At 43.3% G+C, this 20,153-nt stretch overlaps 2 protein-coding genes across 4 annotated transcripts in view; both read left to right on the top strand.

Annotated features, from left to right (window-relative positions):
* LOC149305076 (protein argonaute-1) overlaps positions 1-13,937 on the top strand; it is a 45,639-nt gene extending 31,702 nt beyond the window's left edge. For all 3 annotated transcript variants that reach the window (XM_089479345.1, XM_089479344.1, XM_089479346.1), the window contains 7 exons: positions 604-763; positions 3,594-3,684; positions 5,365-5,559; positions 6,109-6,243; positions 6,344-6,445; positions 7,521-7,720; positions 8,831-13,937. In XM_089479345.1, the coding sequence (XP_089335471.1) occupies positions 604-763; positions 3,594-3,684; positions 5,365-5,559; positions 6,109-6,243; positions 6,344-6,445; positions 7,521-7,720; positions 8,831-8,939 (992 nt within the window). In that variant the 3' untranslated portion in view covers positions 8,940-13,937. The remainder of the gene's footprint in view (positions 1-603; positions 764-3,593; positions 3,685-5,364; positions 5,560-6,108; positions 6,244-6,343; positions 6,446-7,520; positions 7,721-8,830) is intronic.
* Positions 13,938-17,441: 3,504 nt separating this feature from the next.
* The window catches only part of AGO3 (argonaute RISC catalytic component 3), a 31,477-nt gene continuing 28,765 nt past the window's right edge, over positions 17,442-20,153 (top strand). The window contains exon 1 of the mRNA XM_089479288.1: positions 17,442-17,769. Coding sequence (XP_089335414.1) covers positions 17,751-17,769 — 19 coding nt within the window. The 5' untranslated portion in view covers positions 17,442-17,750. The remainder of the gene's footprint in view (positions 17,770-20,153) is intronic.

The following is a 20,153-nucleotide window of genomic DNA, read 5'->3' as shown; positions in this document are numbered from 1 at the left end:
CAGCCAAGCTTTACTCAGGAGATTTCACAGGATAGGTGCAGCCCATCTTACATTAGCCTATGAGAGCTAATGTAAACCAGAAAAATCTGAGATGTAAATCTTAGTGTCTTGTGTATGCTAGTGTGGGAGAAGAGTTCCAGAAGATACCTGGGTCTTCAGCTGTATTACTACTTTGAACTGAGCCTGGAAGTCTATAGGGAATCAGTGAAGTTGTTTTAGACCAGGAATGATACAATTCCATTTCCTGATTTCTGTTAACAATCTGGCAGCAGTGTTCTGTACAGGCCCATCTAGGACATGTTAACAATAATACTCTGTAGCTTGGAAGTAATTCTATCCACATGTGAAGAGTCTTTAAATATGTGGAGGACAGATTGCCACTGCTGCTGCTTATTGCTGTTTAAAATGATACAGTGCTGGTTTTACCCACATGCAACTTTTACATGTTTGGATTGAATTCCCAACCCAACTTGGGACTGCTGTTTTCTCTCCCTGCATCTCAAAGGAGTTTTTTTTCCAAATCCCGGTCTTTCTGCCAGTCCTTCCAAGGCACAGTTGCAGCAGCATAGAGGCTGCTTTAACATTCTGCTGTTCTATTTCCAGCGGAGGTGAAACGTGTGGGGGATACACTCCTGGGGATGGCCACTCAGTGCGTGCAGGTGAAGAATGTGGTGAAGACGTCACCACAGACGCTATCTAACCTCTGCCTCAAGATCAACGTCAAGCTTGGAGGGATCAACAACATTCTGGTGCCCCACCAGCGGTATGTGTGCTGGGTGGAACTGAATGACAGTGGCATCCTTTGTCCCCCTTGGGTGCTCTGTTTCAAGCAGGTACGGGTAACTGCAGGGGGTGCAGGGAGGCAGTTTTCTGCCCTGAGACCTCTGGGGGGTTGCACAGACCACCCAAAATGCAAAACAAAACTAGAAGTGGCCAGACTTTCACTTCTGGTTTTGAAATACTGGTCTTTGAATGTTAAACCTATTATAGGGGCAGAGGGTGTTTTGGCGATAGGTAGGGGAATCTGGAGGAGCCAGGGACTGCAAAAACAGATGGGGGAATGTGGACCTGGGTCATACCTTACCCACCACTGGTTAAAGTGAGAATTTGGAGTACATGCATAGAAAGCACTGTCACTTTGTACCAGATAACATGAGCACATGATCCTGAATCTTGACTTTGGATCGTTAAAAACTCAAATAGATGATTTTGGAACCAGTTGTGACAGAAATCCCATTTAGGGCATGTCTGCATGTGCCATTTGTAGCAGTTTCCCCTCACATCACCCAATTCAACTTCAGACTGTCTACATTGGGGAAGGACAGTCATACAGTGAATCCTAGTCAGCTCTCCCTTAAATGTGCTTTTAAAAAACTTACCTTTTGCTCTAGATCTTCCCAGAAAATCTGGAGCACTCCAGAGCAATGCTGGGAGGCTGTTTAAACAGTGTCCTGTTATGCTGCCTGGTGTGAGTGACTCTTCTGAGATTAGAACAAGCTGTCCAGCTATTTCACTGATGCTGGGCACCTTATTTCTGGCTCAGAGGGAGCGACTTGCACCAGTGGAAGCGGGTGGCACAACAAGATGCTGTGTAGATGGCCACCTGGTGTCACTATGGAATGTGCATATTCCAGGGGCAACTCGGAGTTTTCTGGCCAGTGTAGACCTGTCCACTGTCCAGCAAAAGTGAATGCATACATTAAGGCAGTGCTTTGTAAGAAGCCTGATGTGATGGACCAGCAAATTCCCCCCCTAGTGTGCTGAAGACCTGCACTGTATTTGTTTCTATAGGCTATTGCTGTTTCTTTCCCCCCCCCCGAAACATCACTGTTGACTGACAGGCAGTGGCTCATGGATTGGTACCAGTACACAGGCCACCATTTTGAGTAACATTGAACTATGGATGGATCACACATTTTTAGGCAAACTTAACAAAATTTGGCTGGCTGAACCTACCCACCAACTAGAATTCAGATATGTGAAGATTATTATATTTTTCCAAATGTTTTGATGTAATTCACACATTTTTAAAAAGAAACCACATGCAGAATTTTATGTAATAGGGAAATATGTGGATACAGTGCATTATTAAGGGAAATTGCTTGCAAAGATGTATATTACATAATTGTGTCTCTTGAGGAATATGCATTAAAAATGCAAAAATCCAGTGTAGAAATAGAAGTGTTGTTGAAAAAATAAGAACCTGTGTGAAATTGAATCTGAGAGATTAACTCATCCCTACTATATAATAGTGTCTAAAGAGTCTCCCCTTCCCCATTGAACTCTGAACCAAGAAACTATAATCTGTGAATGTGAATGAATTGTGTTTATTAAGCAGTAGCATCTGTCTATTTGCTTCTACATGATTAATTACATTATTTATAGGCTACGTTCATTCACCACCATTCTCCCAGCATTGTAAGCAGTTCAGAACACTGCCAGTTTAAGAATGAACAAGTCAGTCCTGAGGAAGAGGCTTAAAAATCAAGGTTTCACTTGGAGATGGAAATATTTCTTACTGTGGATGCCATTTATAACATGGATAGCCAAGGGCATGAATCTGTGTGAGCAATAGCCAATGTTCCTGCTTCCTCTCTGGTTTATATCACATGGAATACTCCATATACTTCCAGTATTAGGACTATATGTTAAGCTAACCACACTTCTTTAAAAAAAGAACTAGTGTACTTTATGCTGCCATTTTGATTCTGAGCAAACTCTTTTGACGGCAGCTCCAGGTTGCAATCCGGTTTTCCATAGCTGCTGTTAGAAGTGGAGCAGAGCTGTCAGAGCAAAACTGGCATGGACCTTTCATCCTTAAAAAAGAAAAGAAAAGGATGGCAGGACTGTGTCTCATTTTATTCTGTGGACTGCCATGTGCATTGATGGTGCCATATAAAATGGTGGTGATGATGATGCAGTTTGGTAATTTATCTTTACAACTGGAAAATGCTTTTCCTCTCTCCTTTTATAAAAACAAGAAAGGAAAGGTTTTGAGATGCTGTTTTAAGTACCTGATACTGCAGAACCTGTGCTTTTGAAGTCTGCAGAAGCATAAATGCCATGTGGCATTTATGGTCACAATCAAGCCTCCATGATCCAGAGGAATATAATTATTCCCAACATCCTCAGGTACAGGTACTGCAGTTACGTCTTACTACCTGGTTCTCTTCTGCCCAAGATTGGTTTCCCCTCACATTCTCCATTGTCCCTCAGTCCTTTTTACACTATTTCATTTTATATAGGTGTATTAATACATGCAGATATGCATCAGTATTTATGCTGAACAAACTATGTTGTAGTTTCTTGGGGCAGAACTTGAACTGGGTCCTATCCTGGGAGAAAGAATATATATAGATATAAATAAATGTTAGGACCTGGTCCTGGCAGGGAGGGAAAGAACATGAAATCCTGACTGTATAGCTTAGCAATAGCTGTTTAAGAAAGAGAAGACAAGGGCCAGGACTCCATTCTACAGCAATGTTGGGCAGTTAGCCTTTGTGAAGACATAATATCTCCCCCACAAAACACATACACAAAGAAACATTTTGGTGGTACCATATATTATACCTCCTCCTCTGTCTTGTTCCCAGCTCTGCTGTCTTTCAACAGCCAGTTATATTTCTGGGAGCTGATGTAACTCATCCACCAGCAGGTGATGGAAAGAAGCCCTCTATCACAGCTGTAAGTTTTATATCTCAAATTCTGTTGTTGTGGTGGCCTTGTGAAAGCTAGAGGGTGGATTGGTCTTGAATCCTCATGGGCAGAGTGCTACTCTATTATTATTATTATTAACCTTTATTTATGAAGCGCTGTAAATTTACACAGCGCTGTACATGTAATCTTTTTAGTTAGACGGATCCCTGCCCTCGGGCTTACAATCTAAAAAGACATGACACAGAAGGAGAAGGGAGTGGTGGAGGGAAAGGGTAAGAGGTCCAGCAGTTCCTCTCTACCTCCAAGGCCTGGACCAAGGCAGATGGACAGATACTCTGTCCCATTGACTTGTTCCTTGAGACTTGGGCATGGTGAGAGTCTGAGATGCACCTATGAGCACATATCTCGTTCCTTAATATAACTTACAATAGTTGTATGAATATACAGTATCATCATACAGGTTGGCGGTACCTCCAAGATTGGAGTGCATATGATAAGCTTCCTATATACAATATGGACATCTGTAGAGCACTCTTTTAGAGGTGGGCAATACAAGCAGAGACTGCGTTTTTAAAAGAATTCTAGTCTTTACTCTTCAAGATTACAAAATATTGTTCACAAAAATATTTTTGATGTAATTTTTGATGGCCTAGATTAATTTGGTGCATGAAACCACACTTAAGCAGCTACTCCTTCCTGGTAAGGAAATGAACGATTTCATTTTCTGTTCTTCAGGAGTATTGCAACCAGAAGGTGGGGCCAATGAGCCATGCCTTGCTGGAGGACACAGTGCCCTGCCATTTAAAAAGTGGCATTTTTGGAAAACATAAAGCATAAGGCACCAAATCCCATCTGATTTTGAAAGCTAAGCAAGGTTAGCCCTGGTTAGTACTTGGTTGGGAGACCACCAAGGAATGCCAGGTGCTATAGGCTGTATTTCAGAGAAAGGCAAGGGCAAAACACCTTGCCTATGTATTCATTGTCTTAAAAAAATTATGAAATTTATGGGGTTGCCATGTGTCGACTGGTTACTTGAAGGCACATGTGTCCATACACTTCTATAAAGCAGACGGTTTCAGGCTGACCTTTGCAAGGCACTCCTTGCCAACCCAGAGACCTTCAACCTCCAAGTTCATTCAGAGATTCTAGAAGTTGTAGTCCAGAAAATCAGTGTTCCCATGCTGCCTGATGTGTCTTTCTGATGGCTGTGCTAGATTTTTTGTTTGCTGCTGTTTTTCCTCGTCTGGTTGCTCTTTTCCCCCACTCCCATGGTGCTGTGCCTTGTTTCGCCTCACCACACCGCTGATCCTTGGCCCACAGCTGTCATATCTGTGTCCCTTCTGTCTTGGGGGAAAAAAGTATCTGTGAAGGGTCTGCACAGTAGATTCTCTTGTTGAGCTGTCCCTATTCCCTCTGCTTTTCTGTCTTCAGCCATTGTGAAGGTCATGGATTGAGCACCAGCAAGAGTAGGGAGGCCCTGAGGGGCCATGAGCTGCTTCCAAAGTAAAAAACAGTGTGTCTCCAAGTCAATTTTATCTCCCTGTCGTCCTCACCAGTTGACAGCTTTCTATTTCTATCACACTTGATCCCCCAAGCATGACAAAAGTGATGGAGCGTGAGGTCAAAGAAAAAGGAGAAGTAGAATAACATCCATTTCCCTCAGTGAAGGTGGGAATTCTACAGTTTTGTTTTGTTTTTTGGGTGCAGGTGGTGGGAAGCATGGATGCCCACCCGAGCCGTTACTGTGCCACTGTGCGGGTTCAGCGCCCCCGGCAGGAGATCATTGAGGACCTGTCGTACATGGTCAGAGAGCTCCTCATCCAGTTCTACAAGTCCACTCGCTTCAAGCCAACCCGTATCATCTTCTACCGTGATGGAGTGCCAGAAGGACAACTCCCGCAGGTGAGAGGATCTCTCTTCTTCAGTACAAATGGCAGAATTCTAGGTGCAGGCCAGAAATCTGATATTATAGTTGGCTTTATTTTGCTTTCCCCCAGAATCTGGACGCAAGGCAGCTTACTTGCTGTTGTTGCGTGCCTTCATGTCATTCCTGACTTAGTGCTAATCTACTAAATTAGCCTTCTGCAAGCCCATTTGGACCCTGCCCTGAAAGCTGCCTTTATTCATTTCACTCATTTATTAGAGGATTTTTAAATCCCACTCTTCAATTAAAAAAAGGCTCCCAGAATGGCTTAAAAAATTGATACTGGGACAGTCCATGTCCTCAGTTATACAGTCTAAGAGATACTGAACATAGCATTGGGAGCGAAGAGGAGAAGGGCAGTCTCATGATGGATTTAGTTGCCTAAATAAAAGAGAATATCCTGGATCCAGCTGGACTCAGAGTTGCACTGTGTCTGCTTTTTTTCAAGTTACAGAAAAGGATTTGATATTGCTTTCTCATGCTCCTCTTTCTCTTTAAAGCATTTTGACTTCCCTTTTTCATTCTAGATCCTTCACTATGAGCTTCTGGCCATCCGTGATGCCTGCATCAAACTGGAGAAGGACTACCAACCAGGCATCACTTACATTGTTGTACAGAAACGACATCACACTCGCCTTTTCTGTGCTGACAAGAATGAAAGGGTGAGCTTAAATGATGGGTGTTCCTTTTGCATTTTGGTGTTCCTCTTGCATGCAGAAGATCATCTTTTTCCCGTTTCTTTTCTTTTGGTCAACTCTGCAGATTGGCAAAAGTGGGAACATCCCAGCAGGAACAACTGTGGATACAAACATTACTCATCCCTTTGAGTTTGATTTCTACCTGTGCAGCCATGCTGGCATTCAGGTACCTTGCTTTGAATAGCACTTCATTGAACAGTGTGTGTGTGTGTGTGTGTGTGTGTGTGTGTGTGTGAAGAGAATAACTATAATTCCAGAACATATTTCAGTTTAACCTGTGCCCCCCATACCTGTATAACTCAAAGTAGGCAATCACACTAGCCCTCTTGCAGAATGTTGTACTCCCTCCTTGTTATCCATCTCTCACACACGTACCCAAAAATGGTGGGGGTTTTATGCCCTACATAGCCATAGTGCCGTGACATGCTTCTAAACATACTGCTGGTTATTTCATCATGTTTTCAAGACACCTCCTTCAACTTTTAAAGGCCTGTACAGACATTATTGAATGTCCTGCTCTGACCATCTCCTAGGTTAAAAAAGTACTGCACAGGCTAAGTGAAGCCCTGTGAAAGCTAAGTGCCCCCCTCAAGAACTTGGCATAATGACCAATAGTAACCCCTCAAGGTCTGGGGTACATGACCAGCCATTTGGGACCCCCCCACCCCCCACCCCAATCTCTTCCCTTTTGGGGGGTGGGAGCATGTGGCCTGTGAGCTGTACTTCTGAGAGAAACAGAACCAATGTTTTGAAAACCTATTTTTTGGGAGAATTCCCCAGCCAGCATGATGACTGCCTATAACTTTCTAAAGCTCTGAAAAGAGGAGACTGCAAAATAATTAAGTCAGTTTTTGGCAAGTATCTTAGGTAGTGAGTAGGCTCCCCCAAAAATCATTATGATTAAAATTTTAACAAATACTTATAAATAAGAAAATTCAAGAAAATCCATGCTTTGAATAGCAGCTGGTTCAAAAGGATATTCCTTGGTTGTCCATCAGAAAGAAAGCAGTGATGCAGCCAGGAAGGCCTCTACTTGAAGGGCATTTCAGAACTAATGCAGTGGAAAAATTTCAGTGCCAATCTGCTGTACATCAGATAGAGGAGGGAACTGCAGCAATATGTGATAACCATAGGATATCAACCTTTTTTTCATGTGCTGCTCTGGTTGCTGTGCTGGGAGGACACTGTCTCATGGCCACTATCACCACCCACAAACTAATTCATATTCTTCCTTCTACCAGGGTACGAGCAGACCTTCCCATTACTACGTTCTATGGGACGACAACCGGTTTACAGCGGATGAGCTTCAAATCCTCACCTACCAGCTTTGCCACACATATGTCCGCTGCACTCGCTCTGTCTCTATCCCAGCACCAGCATATTATGCCCGCTTGGTAGCATTTCGGGCACGATATCACCTTGTAGACAAAGAGCATGACAGGTGAGTAGCGATTTGATCGTCACCATAATAACCCTTATCCACTCCCATGAACATGACAGGATCCCCAGAGGTAGTTGACGCTTTTCCTCCACTACCTGCTCTTTCATGGTCATTTTGTGGTGGACACTTAGCTAAGGAATGTGCAGGGATGTACCTTTGAAGGGGGCCCACAAAATGAAGGCGTTGCCCCCCCATGAGAATTCTTCACCCCCTGTAAAAATTTCATTCAGTCACCAAATTTGTAGCATTGGCAAGCATGAGACATTTGAAAATGGTTCTCACTTAGAACTCTTACATTGCTGTGTTTGCTTTCTTTTGGTAAGTGTGCCTTGCCCTTTTTCTTGGATGCCTTAATGGTATTTCAGAATGCTGAACTGAAGTTTTAAGATACTGTAATGTTAGAAATGTTGGGACTGAAGGAAAAATTCATTTCATTGGCAAAGGGCAGAGTTCTTATTTGGGGAGGGCAATTCTCTCCTCCTCATGTTACGTACAACCCTGGTAAAGTCAAACTGATATGCCTTGTAGTGGTGAAAAATTACATGTTTCTATAATAAGTGCATCATATCTCTTGCACTACTTATGGTTTCTAACAGTGCATGGTAGTTTAGAGGCCAAGAAGACAGATCTCCAGTCACCTACACTGAAGCTTACCATCTAAAGTTTCATAATTAGGAATGGAAAACAGGTACAAATGGGAATAGCAGGCAATTATTTCATTCACCCATACTTTAAATTAGTTCCAAGAAGGCAGGGGTACATAAAGGGTGATCTATCAGATCTTTCACATAGCCTGGACCTGAGTTGTATAAGCAAATATATCGAAAACATGAGGAAGATAGTTGCTTCATATTCTCCATGATAGGATAGTTTTCTGCGTAGAGTCTTAGGGATATACCTGGGTATTGACCAAGTATTTGGTAAGGCCATTTTCTTCCTGTGGAATATAGAAATACGAGAATTCATACATGTTTGTATGAATTCGTATGTATGGATTTGTATGAATTAGTTCCACGCAGAGGACGTAACTCATAAGCAGTGGTTCTGTATGGTACCAACTAAATGTTCTGTTTTGTCCTCCACCCCTCTCTCTCCTCTTTCCACTTCCAGCGGAGAAGGCAGTCACATATCTGGCCAAAGCAACGGCCGAGACCCTCAAGCCCTCGCCAAGGCCGTGCAAGTTCATCAGGACACTTTACGTACCATGTACTTTGCTTGAAAGCCTAAATTTTTTACCTCACTCCAGAAAGCTTTCAGATTTGTAGGAGCCATACAAAAAAAAGAAAGAGAGAGAAAAAAAAAGAAAGCATTGGGAGCACCTTGTGGCATCCAATGAGAAATCACTGCAGGGCGCAGACAGCGTTGGAGGCAGGAAACCAGCATCCTTCGAGGCAAATGCAGGAGAGCCACTCAGCCGGATGGACACCCCTTCATAGTATTGCAAGAGAGACTGTCTTTGTTTTTCAGGCTTTCAAATTACCTGACCAAACACATCAAGTATTTAAACCAAGGAAGGGATCCAACTTCCTATTCGAAACAAAACGCAACAGGTTTTCAGGGGCAGGGGGCGGGTAGGGTTGGAGACGCAATAGTAGACTTTTGACTGTGAAATGTTTTGGTCCTCCAATGCCAAATCAAACGCTGGTGAGATTTTGTTTTCTTATGATTTGGGGTGGGTGGGGGAAAAGGGACTTGTAGAGCCTTAAAACAGATGACTAGATTTATAAAAACTAATATTTTAGGATACAAAATACTTTAATTGGTGAAGGAAAGGAAACCAGTAGTTTATAGATGAATTTTAACACTGTTTACCCCTTCCCATTGAAGAAAAAATTAATTTTCTCCCCTTTATATATAATAATATTAATAATAATAACGTAAGGCACCCCCGGCACTTACCATGAAGCTGAAAAGGAAACTTGTCTTCCATCTGTTTTAAAAGTGGGTTATCTGCTGCCCTTTTGATGCAACAGTCACATACTTAACTGTGGGCGAGTGCCTTACTGCAATGCTGCAAAACGTTGACGTTCGTTCACCTTTCAAAGGAAGAAAAACAAAGCAAGCCAACAATACTCTTGCCTCGGTGGTGGTCCCAAACTCCATCTTGAAGGTGTTAGGAATTCTTTTTTTAATGTTCACAATGGTTACTGTTTCATGTTAGCTCACAGCCTCACGATGGGTTAAAATTCTGTGCACTTTTAACATGACATAAGAAATTGGAGAGCTGCTGATAAAACCTGCTTTCTAAAAAACAGAAACAAAAAACAAAGCCGAAGTTAATTTTATTGTTTCTGATGTTGCTTCTTGAGTGGATTTTAATTTAATTAAAAAAAAAAAAATACAACCCTACATTTCTGACAAAATGGAGCATGTCAGAGAAAGTACGTTTGCCAGCCCTTTAAGCACAAAAAGAGAAGTCCATTATCAATAGATGTCCTCATTTTTTAAATATACTGATGAAATTTTTTTATTATCAAGTGTTATTTTTGTATAATACCAAATTTATTGCCAAAACATACTCAAATCATTCTTAGTATTTACTTCGTTGTGTCTCCCTGCTGCCTCCAGTCCGGCTTTGGCATGTTCGTAAAGCACATGAGGTATATTTTTGGTGCTTTGTTGGTGGCACATAGACATTGAAATGATACAGAGATGAAGTTGGCTTGTCCACAAACTGAGATCATATTATCTCTCTCTCTCTCTCTCATATATATATATATATATATATATATGAACAGAATAGTCTCAAACTATGTTGGGTATTGGAAATCTGGAATTCTCCTTTTGTTCCTTGCTCCACAAACCCAGCAGCATCTTTTTTAGATCAGGACATGAAAATGCACTTTGCAAACGATATAGAAAATCACTTTTGATTTTGTGTTGACAAGAGAAATCCATTCTTCTGTGACATTGATTTTCAGTCCCTCTTTTCATCAGCAGGCATCTTCTTCTGGAAAGGTAGGGGGTTATTATTCTCAGGCTGACTCACAATGGGGATGTTCTTGCTCTTTCAGTACAAAAGCAGACGTGTAGCAGGAGGGGAATATATACCTGGCATACTGTAACCACATTGTCTCTTCAGAGTTTTGTCTTAAACTGCCAAAGGGAGCCTTCAAAAAAAAGGAAATGGGGGAGTCTGCATTCTGTGTAGCCATGACCCCTTCTTGTAAGCATATCTCCTGAAAGTAAATGCTTAGCCGTTTTTGTGACCTCCAGGGTTGAGTCAGATGCCCCTCTCTTTTTGTCCTTACTTCTCTTGTCCAACCCTCCTCCCCTCAAATGTGCCACTTGGAGACAGAATGTTAACCCATCACAATGCTATGCAAACAGAAATAGCCACTCCGAACGGAGCGTGACAGTCTTTTACATAACCTGGGCATTACGTTCGTATTTAGGTGAGGTCCAGATCACTGCTGTAGATACGCACCCATTGCTTGTGCACGGCTAGTAAGACATTGAGCATCTGATACCTATTTCAAATTGCAAATGACTTTTGAACCTATCCCAAGTTCCAAAACAGTTCCCCTACAGCACATGAAAGGGAGAGACGCGTATCTATTTAAGCACAGGTCCAAGGTAGAGTTGGCTAAGTAGAGTGTATTATGCAGTTCTTTGGATCATTGCCTTTTCTCTCCCCAGAACACCCCACACCTTTTTTACTTTTGCTCAGCTACTCTGCATCTTGCAAGGCTGGGATTGCTCTGCTTTGGGCACAATCTTCTGGGCAAAATTATCAATACAGAAGAGCCTACGTTGCTTAACCAAGTGCCTGCGTGGGTAACAACACATCAACATCTTCCAGCAAGAATCCAGTTTATAATCACTGCCCCCAAAAGGGAGCTTTTGAGAGAGAAAAAACCACACAAAAACACAGGAAGGACATTTAAAATTTTGTTGGCATCTCTTCACACCGACTGCCTCTCTGCGTGGATTCTTGGTTCAGTCACCAGCATGGCAGCTGAAAAAAAAATTGATCTTGGATTGAAGTGTTTTGAGCAAAAACAAATGACTTTTGAACCATTTGCAGAACAGAAGGGGGGGACAACAACAACAACAACAACACACCGCCACATCTTGATGAAGCTGGCAGCTTTGTATAAATTGCTTTAAAACAAATGCAAACCTCCAGGACTTGAACTGTTACCAGTGGACTCTTCTTCAGATTTTTTGCACTCCGTCATTAGGTTGCTGCTGTGAACGGAGGGGTGCTTGGCATGACATAAGCAGCTAGAGGACATACATACGTTTCGAAGCGCTTTCTGGCCCCTTGTTCACCTCTTTTCCCTCTTCCCCACCTGGTGCATGCAAAGTTTTTCACTAAGTGCCGTAAATGATGTCATTGCTGCACCCTCTATGGAACAAAGTTTCTGGGCTTTGGGTATTTTTCCCCTCTCTTTTTTTTTTTGGTTCGTTTGTTTTTGTTTAGATGTTCTAATAAATGGGTTTAGCCCTACCTGCATGTTCTATATAATGGAGGCTTCCTACTTTCCCGCTTAGCTTTGGCAAAACTGTGTGTCCTGTCCTTTCGATAGTCAGAGAGAGAGAGAGAGCACATGAGGGAGGGAAGCGTTCTTTTCATTGTTTTCTTTCGCTTCGGTCCGCTGCAAGGCTACCTAAGAGAAATCGGCAGAGATCCATTTTGAAGCCTTCCACCTTGCACCTTAGTCTGTATTTCGTTGTCGTGCCTCTCTTCCTTCTATGGCTGGAAATGCTGCCAAATTCCCAAAGTGTGTATGTTTGTTTGTGAGTGTGTGTGTGTGAGAGAGAGAGAGAGGGGGGAGAGGCAGCAAAATTATGTAGCTGTTGTTGGCTTAACAATATTTTTTTACCTGCAGTGCTGCTAGTTCCAATTTAATGCTTAGGTCTGAGAAAGGAGACTCTTCTGCAACCTACTTGCCCTGTAGAAGTGTTGGAATACCAGATCCTATCAGCTCCAGGTAGCAGAGCCGATAACCAGACTGGGTTTTTTGCTTGGAGGCGTAGCCCAGGTGAGCATCAAGGGCCGTGCTGTTTGCAGGCAATTGGCATTGTAGTCCAACAACCTGGAGGATTAGGAATGCAAGATCATGCTTCTTGAAAGATCTTGAGGGCAGTACAAATATAATGCCTGGATCCCAAGAAGTCGTTTGGTTTTGTCAAGGGTCTTGCAAGAACCTGAAACCTTCAACCTCCCCATTCCCAGTGCCATGTCTTGAACTGCCTCTGAACTCCAGTCTGTGTCAAAAAGCAAACTGGCATGTACTGGGGACAGGGGCAGCTGCCATTGCATGGGGAAAAATAATGTAAAGGGCCATTTGTGGAAATAATTCCACAGTTCTTGGAACCCCGTGGTCCTCCATTTGTTGGACTACTGTTTACATCATCCCCAACCACTGGCGACGTTGTCTGGAGGTAATGGGAGTTGAAATCCAACATTGTCTGGCAGAGAGAGGGCACGGGTTCTCCAGCCCTCTCCTAACAGAATGCCAAAACTCAATTGATAGGATTTGAAATACAGGTAGGGTGACTATTATTTGGCAGGTGCAGGTTTTTGGAGTTACACAACCGTCTTTGGGCAGCAAAACTGGATACAAGTACAGACATCGTAATGTATAATGTTTGAGCAAAAAAAAATCGTTCCAAAATTGGAACCAGCTCTCTTTAGTTTTAAGAAAGAGCTGCTGTTCTTGTTAGTTCTGTAACTCTAAAACGTGCAAAATTTCTTTAGCTGTTGGCCATTGGTCTAAAACGGAAAGTCACCATGCCTCCCTCTTTTGTTTGTTATGTGAGGGACCAATGGAGCTACTACTGTCCATAAAAAGTGGATATTCCAAGAAAGCATATAAACTTTTAAAAGGATTAGAGATTTCTTCCTCTTCTCTTTCTCCCTCGTCCTTAATTCAAAAAAGCATCTTGGCAGCACGGTGCAAACTTGTTGTGTTCCTCCCGTCTGGAGAGAAGTGCGAGCGACACAACAGAACAGCAATAATTAAGAGTAAAACCCATGATCACACCTGCGCATGTAATTTTGCACTTCCACATAATTGTGAAAGTTTTAAACTGATGGCAATTCTGATTTGCATCCAAAACCTTTTTTTTTAAAACCTGTTACAAGGAAGTGTTGAAGTGTAAATAGAGAGCGTTCACAAAACACTATCGGTTGGCATTTTGTTTTCGTTTGTGTTTTTTATTTGAAACTGAACGTTGTACGGTCCATTTATTAAACAGATTTGAACAACTGCTTGTTGACAGTGGTTTCTGAGATGTTTAAAAAAGGAGCATAACAGCTGATCGTTGCAGACGTTGGATATCATTTTCTTTTAAGGATCAGAAGTGCAGTTTCTTGGAGGAGAAAGAATAGATTCTATACAGTAAACTTATTTGTGCAATAATGACAAATCCATAAGACAGAAGTGTTACCTTCTAAGTCTTCCTTCCCCAAATTGGTTCTCTCCAAATGGATTGGACTGCAAGCTTTGCTGAGTTGCAGTTTTTGCACATCTAGAAAGCCCTAGCTTCAGGAAAGCTGCTCTAAGATGGTTCCTCCAAAACTGGAATTTGGTTTCTTGTTGCTATAAGTTGGAAACAACTTGAAGGCACGCAACAGCAATACCAAAGCTAGTTTCTTGGGTTGTTGAATTCTCAGTTCTGATCAGTCTTTGCCTGCTGAGGGATAATGGGAGTATTAGCCAAAAATATAGAGTCAGATGTTCCCGACCCTTCATCTATGTATGTATTATCTTCACTGGTGCTCCCCAAATTATTAAACATGAGTGCACCTGCATGGAAATTATGCGCTCTGCGATATGGTCTTTCCCTGACGAAGGGACATTGGTGTGTATTGTATAGTCTCTGAACAGATCGAGAAACTGGAAATTCAAACAGTAACACGAGTACCTATTTTTGCTCCCAGTTTGTGGAGAAGGTACAATAACTGGGATGTGAAGTCGAAGGCCTTCATGGCCGGCATTCATAGTTTTTTGTGGGTTTTTCAGGCTAAGTGGCCATGTTCTAGAAGAGTTTATTCCTGACATTTCATCTGCATCTGTGGCTGGCGTCTTAGCCACAGATGCTGACAAAACGTAAGTAGGACATAGGGCAGGGAGGTAAGTCAGGAAAAGACCATGATGGCAGAAGCAACCCCAGTTGCACAGTTGACAAGATATGTCAGTGATGGCGAGCCTTTTACAGACCGAGTGCCCAAACTGCAACCCAAAACCCACTTATTTATCACAAAGTGCCATGTTCCTCTGGCTTTCTAGTAACAAACTCTGATGGGATGACAGAATGTGTGCCCACAGAGAGGGTTCTGAGTGCCACCTCTGGCACACGTGCCATAGGTTTGCCATTACTGAGATATGTGATAATGGCTGCTCTGAAACGGGTATGTTTCCATTTTTATCAACTGATGCAATTGCAGCGAGGATGAGGCTCATAGTCATGTCCCTGGAGCAGCAGAAAACAATCCTGGTTCATTTTGCATACGACCTCCCTTCAAATATTTAATTGGAGATTACCTAGGATGCCACTGAGATGTTTTCCTTGGGAAGGCCGGCCACTTGCTGTACAAACGTCACCAAAAGAAACGGCGATGTGTTTGGCGAGTTGTGGCTTGGAGGAAAGCAGCCTGCCCTGGCCTGATGCCCTCAACAGATATTGCCCTATAAACTTCTATTGTCCCAGAAGTGGTTGAATTCATAGAATCATAGAGTTGGAAGAGACTGCAAGGACCATCCAGTCCAGCCCCATTCTGCCATGCAGGAAATCACAATCAAAGCATCCCTGACAGATGGCCATCCGGCCTCTGCTTAAAGACCTCCAAAGAAGGAGACTCCCAATTCAAGCCATGTTAGTCTGGAAAATCAGGATGCAAAGGGATCTTGTAGAAAGAAATGAGTTGGTAGCTTGAGTTTTTATAGACTCAAGCCGACTTCATCCGCATCGGAGGGAAGTTTCTTTCCTTGGCCGCTTCCTATCCATCATCCCAAGTTGGCCTGTTCCTCATAAACCGCAAGCGGTCATGGCAGGAACATTATGTTCCCTCTGGGCTCTGGACTGCCGGCGCATCATGTCTCAAAGACAAACAGTCTCTGTTATTTCCAGCCATGTGCGCATGTGTGCAAGCCTTACTTTCTTTTTATGGGGCTGGCAGGGAGTGTTTTAAGGCAATGGCGGTTGAGGTCTCCCCTTCATCTGCCAACAATATGGGCCTTTCTTCACCCTCCCGGCGTTCAAAACGTCATAGCATTCTTTAACATGCTGGATGGATGAGAGAGGAGAGGGACATCGGTGCTTCCAGGACAGATGATACTCTTGCTTTTTACCGGGGGATAGTTCCTTCTTCTAAATAAGAGTTCAGATATAGTACTACTTAGATTGACCCCATGGATAAGTCAACTCAGGTTTTTGGAGTCAATTTTTTGACCCTACTGTCTAGACTTATACATGAGTTACATACAGTAAAAGAGTGCTTGATTCTACAACGGTTATATAGCTATAACAAGGGCAGTTTGTAGTGTAGGAATGCATAGTATACGCTTCCGTAGGCCTGAGGAAATAGACCAAGCCTATGAGTAACAACCTCTTTCACACAGTTAGCCTCAAAGGGTGCTACAAGACCCTTCTACATACAGTTTACTCATCCAGTTTGGCACCGGTTTTAACTGCCATGTCTCAGTGCTATGGGATTCTAGGAGCTGTAGTTTTGTGAGGCATTTCGCCTAAGGCGAAATGCCTCACAAAACTACAGCTCCCAGAATCCCATAGCACTGAGACATGGCAGTTAAAACCGGTGCCAAACTGGATTAAGTAAAAACATATTGCTGAGACGTCGCCTTTTTACTGTAGTAGATGGCACCAAACACTACCCTAAATGCTAAATGTCTCACAAAACTACAACTCCCAGAGTTCCATAGTGTTGAGCTGTTAAAGCAGTGTCAGTTTGGATTATGAAGTGAGGTATTCAGCTTGGTCTCTCAAAGAGCTCTGGTGCCTCATGGAACTACAAATCCCAGGATCCTGTCAGAAAGAGTGTCATATTATTTGGTTCTAGTGCTGCTATTCCACTTTTAACTGCCTCCTGAGGAATCCTGGGATTTGTAGTTTTTTTGGGAGAGGCGTTTTTAGGAACACTCATCCTCCAGAGAGGTCTTCTTAGGCCTCACCAAACTACAGTTCCCAGGATTCCACAGGAGTTAAAAGTATAGATTAATAGCACTTTTAAACACTTAATTCGAACAATTAAAACATCACATTAAAAAAAAAATAGCACAAGGTGGGATTCGAACTGGGCACCTCAAACCTCCCACGGTCGCCCCGCCCTTTTATGTGGCCCCGCCCACTTTCACCAAGCGCCACGCCCCTTCACAATTCAATACCGGCGACTCTAAGCCTTCGACGCGCATGCGCAAAGGTGCGCGCCAAGCTAGGCGGGCTGAAAGGGAAAAGTCAGGAAATAACTTTCCAACTGCGAGGCCGGCCAGCCGCGCATGCGCAAGAACCAACAAACTTTCCCTATGCCTTGAGGAGGCCCAAACTCTATAAGAGATGAAGAGGAGGAATGGGCATGCGCAATGTCCCCTCCTTTACTTTTTAACCATAGAGTTTGTGAAGAGACAGTCGAACTTCCGGTTTGGGAGCGGTGGAAGAAGAGGAAGGCGCATGCGCAATGGTTCCCCGCCGTGGCGCGTTTAACCATAGAGTCCTGAGGAGAAAGTTGGACTTCCGGTGTAGGAGCGGGGGAAGAGGAGGAAGGCGCATGCGCCGGAGACGGAGTGCTGAGGAGAAAGTGGGCTCCCTCAGTCGGGCCGCCAGTCAGCGGCAGAAGGAAGGAAGGCAGGAGCGAGCCGGGGCTGCGGGCGGCCACGCAACCTCCGCTTCTCCGGCCGCCACTGAGGAGGAGAAGGAAGGAAGGAAGGAGGGCCGGGGTCAGGCGAGGAGACGTCGCCTCAGGCCCGGCCGGTCCGGACCTGAGGAAGAGGAGGAGGCGGCAGACCCGGCAGGACCCGTCCCGGCCCCCGTAGCCTGAGAGCGGCCCCGCCAAGCTCCATGAATGGAAATCGGCAGCGCAGGTGAGGAAGGCGCAGGGACGCCAACGATAGCAGAGCGCTTTAGCTGCCCTGGCTCAGGGCAAGGGATTCTGGGAAATGTAGTTCGTGTTGGGATAGTTAGCAAGCCCGATACTTCAGTCTTCATAGGAGAGCTCCTGAGAACACGAGGGGCCTTCAGCTCTACGCTCAGCCCTCCATATTGGCGGCTTTGATTGATATGTCCTCTCTAGGAATATCTAGGTCCTCCATGCAACTCTATGGTCAACTTTAACTCAATGAAAGACTCCACTAGGCCTTGGTAGCTCCTCCAGGGCAACTCTATGGCCAATGTTTGGCAGATGTTGACCACAGAGTTGCCCTGGAGGACCTAGAGATGCCTAGAGAGGCGTTCTCTCAGGTAAAAACAGGTTGTGCTTGTTGTTTGCGGTTTTCTCGTCTTGACGGGGGCCTTGTGCTCCTAACCCTAACAAATAGGGAGGGACAAGTCTATATGCATGGCTCTGATCAGCTTTTGAGCATTCATTCCTAAGGCTTGCTTTACTTGTGACTCCTCTTTCTCTCTCTTTTGCTCACTCTTTTACTCACTCTATTCTCAGCCTTCTTTTCTGTTGTACTATATTTGTGTCATTTACTTCAGTGGAGTTTGTATTGTTTGCTGTTTTGTTATTGTGCGTGCCATTATTACTATGGTTTATTTTGCATCTTTTGTGTGTGTGTGTGTGTGTGTCGATATAGATAGATAGATATAGGTTTTGTATGCTTTTGTTATGTACGTTGTTTGTTACACTTTTAAACAGCTTGTTTATAGTGCCTTTTGTATTTTGGTCTTTTCAAATCCATTCTTTCAACAGTTTTCTGTCGATTGATATGTCCTCTCTAGGAATATCTAGGTCCTCCAGTCAACTTTATGGTCAACTTTAACTCAATGAAAAACCTAGAGAGGACGCTCCAATGCTCTCTCTCTCACACAGAGAAAGCTGGATGTCTCACAAAACTACATTTCCCAGGATTCTCTAGCCCTGAGACAAGGCAGTTAAAATGGTCTCAAACTGGATTGTTTCTGCAGTGTGTTTTGGACCTGAATCTTAAAGGATGGACTGCAGGGATAAAGGTCCAAAGAACACTGCAGAAACAATCTGGTTTGAGACCGCTTGTATTGATCAGAGCCATGCATATACACTTGTCCCTCCCTATTTGTTAGGGTTAGGAGCACAAGGCCCCCGTGAAGACTAGGGAATCCTGGGAAATGTAGTTTTGTGAGACATCCAGCTTTCTCTGTGTGTATGTGTGTGTGTGAGAGAGAGAGTATTGGGACCACAGCAAACTGTTGAAACAATGGACATTTTGTGAGTTGCTCATCTACATGAACTGTATACTGTAAAGTAATGAATTTAATTCTAATGATCTGAATACCTTGAGGAAAAAAGTATCAGCAACACTGTAAGGGAAGAATGTATATGAGATGATAGAGAAATGTCCCAGGAATGGGAGAACTAAGGTACCACAGATGTCTGGGAATTGCTTGCTTCCTTCAGCCTCAGATAATCCAGCTGTCGGTTCTGTTTCTGCTGCATCCTCTTCTTCCCAGGTTGTTGCAGAATTTGATCCTATCGTTCATCTCATATGTAATGGCTTGGAGAGGCCTGTGATTCAGTCATGGCACATTAAATGTAAAAGCCCAGTTAAAAGTTAGAGGCATATATATATAATGATGGAAGATCCTGGAGAGTCTAGACCAGTTGTCCCCAAACTCTGCTCTTTAAGGGATTTTGGACTTCAGCTCCCAGACTATTGGCCAACATGGCTGAGGCTGAAATGATGTCCAAAATCTGTTAAAGGGCATAGTTTGGGGGCCACTGGTCTAGACCTTTTCTGGGCTTATATATTGTTATCTGCACCAAGCGAAAGCAGGTGACTGTGCTCTAACTCAGTCCTGCAGATACCCATTGAGCCATTCTGCTAAAAGAAATAGCTGGCCAGACATGTTTCCGTGAAGCAAGATAACAAGATATGTGTAGGTGGCCTTTAGTTAATTTGTGCCTTGTTTGTTTTAACCAGAAGGTGCTTTCCCATAAATGTATGTGCGATAGTAAATCCCCAGTCAACCAAACAGGTTGTTTCCCCCTAAATGTGAGGTTTGCGTGTAATGGTTATCTCCATGGCTGCATTTAATAATAATAATAATAATAATAATAATAATTTATTTTTATACCGCTATTCCAGCGATCACAGCGGCGTACATCAAAGAGTAAGACAATTAAAACATCAGCCTGACAATAATACAAAGATAATAATAAAATAATACAAATTTAAATAGACATACTTAAATAGAGCCTTCCTCTAAAAGTGAGTGATGTAGAACTGACTGGTTAGTCATTTGGTGAGTCTTGTTTTTGTTTCATTAC

This window comes from Sceloporus occidentalis, unplaced genomic scaffold, assembly GCF_023333645.1.
Source record: "Sceloporus occidentalis isolate IW3139 unplaced genomic scaffold, rSceOcc1.0.p SCAF_13, whole genome shotgun sequence".
Taxonomy (NCBI): domain Eukaryota; kingdom Metazoa; phylum Chordata; class Lepidosauria; order Squamata; family Phrynosomatidae; genus Sceloporus; species Sceloporus occidentalis.
The sequence above is the reverse complement of the archived record's forward strand: the minus strand, read 5'-3'. Positions and strand labels throughout refer to the sequence as shown.